The sequence below is a fragment of the Branchiostoma floridae genome, unplaced genomic scaffold (assembly GCF_000003815.2).
Source record: "Branchiostoma floridae strain S238N-H82 unplaced genomic scaffold, Bfl_VNyyK Sc7u5tJ_1511, whole genome shotgun sequence".
Taxonomy (NCBI): domain Eukaryota; kingdom Metazoa; phylum Chordata; class Leptocardii; order Amphioxiformes; family Branchiostomatidae; genus Branchiostoma; species Branchiostoma floridae.
Window position 1 is genome coordinate 31,738 of NW_023365735.1, and position 1,969 is coordinate 33,706.

A 1,969-nucleotide genomic window follows, 5' to 3' on the forward strand; every position below is an offset into this window, starting at 1 on the left:
CAGTTCGAAGGCGTATCCACGGGCTCATTTGAATAATCAAACTGTTCGAGCGGGCCGAGTGCGGCGCCATCGAAAGTAGAGAATATTTGATTCGGACATTGTAACATTGCTGTTGCAACACTTTTTGTTCAAGGGCACCAAATTTGTTCAACTTCTGGCGCATTTCGCATCAAAACAGTTTTTTTTTTAGGTGGGTATGACATAAGAGTCGGGCTGATACCTCGGGTGATACGGAATACACCGTGTTGTATTCTATATGTATTCACCTCCTTCCCTCCAGGGTCTGCCCATCTCCACGGACATGCTGACCCCGATCTATACCGACCAGCAAGGGAACCAGATCGTGGCGTTAGGACCGGACACTGGCGTCGCCGTGACCACCCAGCAGCCGGCTTTTGTTACAGCAGGGACAGGTTCGTCTCATAGTATTTATGCTTCCTCAGTAAGGGTGGGTACCGCTGCCACCGGTACAGAAATTTAGGTAGAGGTACTGTACTTCCTGATTTTTTCAATGTACTGTTAATAGTGTTATGTTCACGGATTTCATGGTGACGACTATAACAGGAACTTATCATTACTGATAACAAATAATTCACAGACTTTTTTTATGGGCCCTGCGACAGTGAACATTTAGTTCCGAGAACAAGTTAAATTTTCTCAGACCGTGAAAGTTTGGTACCCAGAAGACAAAGTAAATTACAGTATGGTCCAGGTCCAGAGGACATGGTCCAGGTCCGGACCTGAACCTGGACCTAATTGTTTCTGAAAGGGCAATACTCAAACAATAGTCCATTTTGCTACTAAGGAATTTGTGCGGTGGAGTGTCCTATCTTCACATAAACAACGCTAACTGCCTCTGTTAAGTTTGACAGTAGATACTTGATAAAAATGACTATTCTGTACTTCGCTCTCGCTTTATAATGTTTCTCTCAGTGTCAGGGCTCTAGCCAGCGTCCGTTTTTCCATCAATTGACGGAAATTTGCTGCGTGTGACGGAAAAAATTTTAAACCAATCCGTCAACCTTGACAGACAAAAATCCTTGGTATAAGCTACAGGCGACTTGGGGACGCCGTCCATGGCTGTAAAAGCCACACACTGTTTGTTTTGCTATTGTTATTATTGTTGACGATGTGTGTCGGCACCCCTTCGCTTACAATAATCTCATTAAAAACCATTTTTTCAAGGCCTCAGTTCAGTCTTTCTAACTCCTGGAATAGTGTTTTCGCAACAATGGGAATTGGCTGACGGAAAAAAAATTTGAGCTGGCTAGAGCCCTGGTCTCATAGTATATGTTTGTACTTCCTCAGTAGGGGTGGGTACCGGTACAGAAAATTCAGGTACAGGTATGGTCCAGGTCCAGATCCAGACCTGAACCTGGACCTAATTGTTTCTGAATGGGCAATACTCAAAACAATGGTTCATTTCGCTACTAATGAATTTGTTAGGCGGAGTATCCTATCCTATGATACATAAACAATGCTAACTGCCTCTGTTAAGTATGACAGTAGATACTTGATAAAAATGACTATTCTGTACTTCGCTCTCGCTTCATAATTTTTCTCTCAGTGTCCATGAAACAAAAGAAATGGCGTTCTTAGTGGTTGATGTTGTGGCTGACTTTTCACCACGTTCTCTTCTCCACAAGGAGGCGCAACACAGGTGCAGCAGTCCGACTACAGTTCCATGGGGGGTCCAGTGGAGATGCTGCAGCCGTCGCCGGGGCAACAGTTACCGGGGCAACAGGCGCCCCTGCTGCTGCCGCCCGACCTGCAGCTACAGCCACAGACCAACCTGATCCCCCCTACCATCCTGATGAACGTCCCGGTGGTACAGTCCGCAGGGGAGGGGCAGACAGATAACTCACAGGTATGAACATAAATGTGGCGTCCTGATCCCCCCTCACCATCCTCATGAATGTGCCAGTGGTACAGTCCGCAGGGCAGCCAGATAAGTCACAGGTATATGGAC

The 1,969-nt window shown here is 46.2% G+C and overlaps 1 protein-coding gene across 1 annotated transcript in view; it reads left to right on the forward strand.

Moving 5' to 3' along the window:
- LOC118407965 (metal regulatory transcription factor 1-like) overlaps nucleotides 1-1,852 on the forward strand; it is a gene marked incomplete at its 3' end in the record, with an annotated part of 17,061 nt that extends 15,209 nt beyond the window's left edge. The window contains 2 exon segments of the mRNA XM_035808571.1: nucleotides 281-413; nucleotides 1,647-1,852. Of these exon segments, the coding sequence (XP_035664464.1) occupies nucleotides 281-413; nucleotides 1,647-1,852 (339 nt within the window).
- Nucleotides 1,853-1,969: the final 117 nt, after the last annotated feature.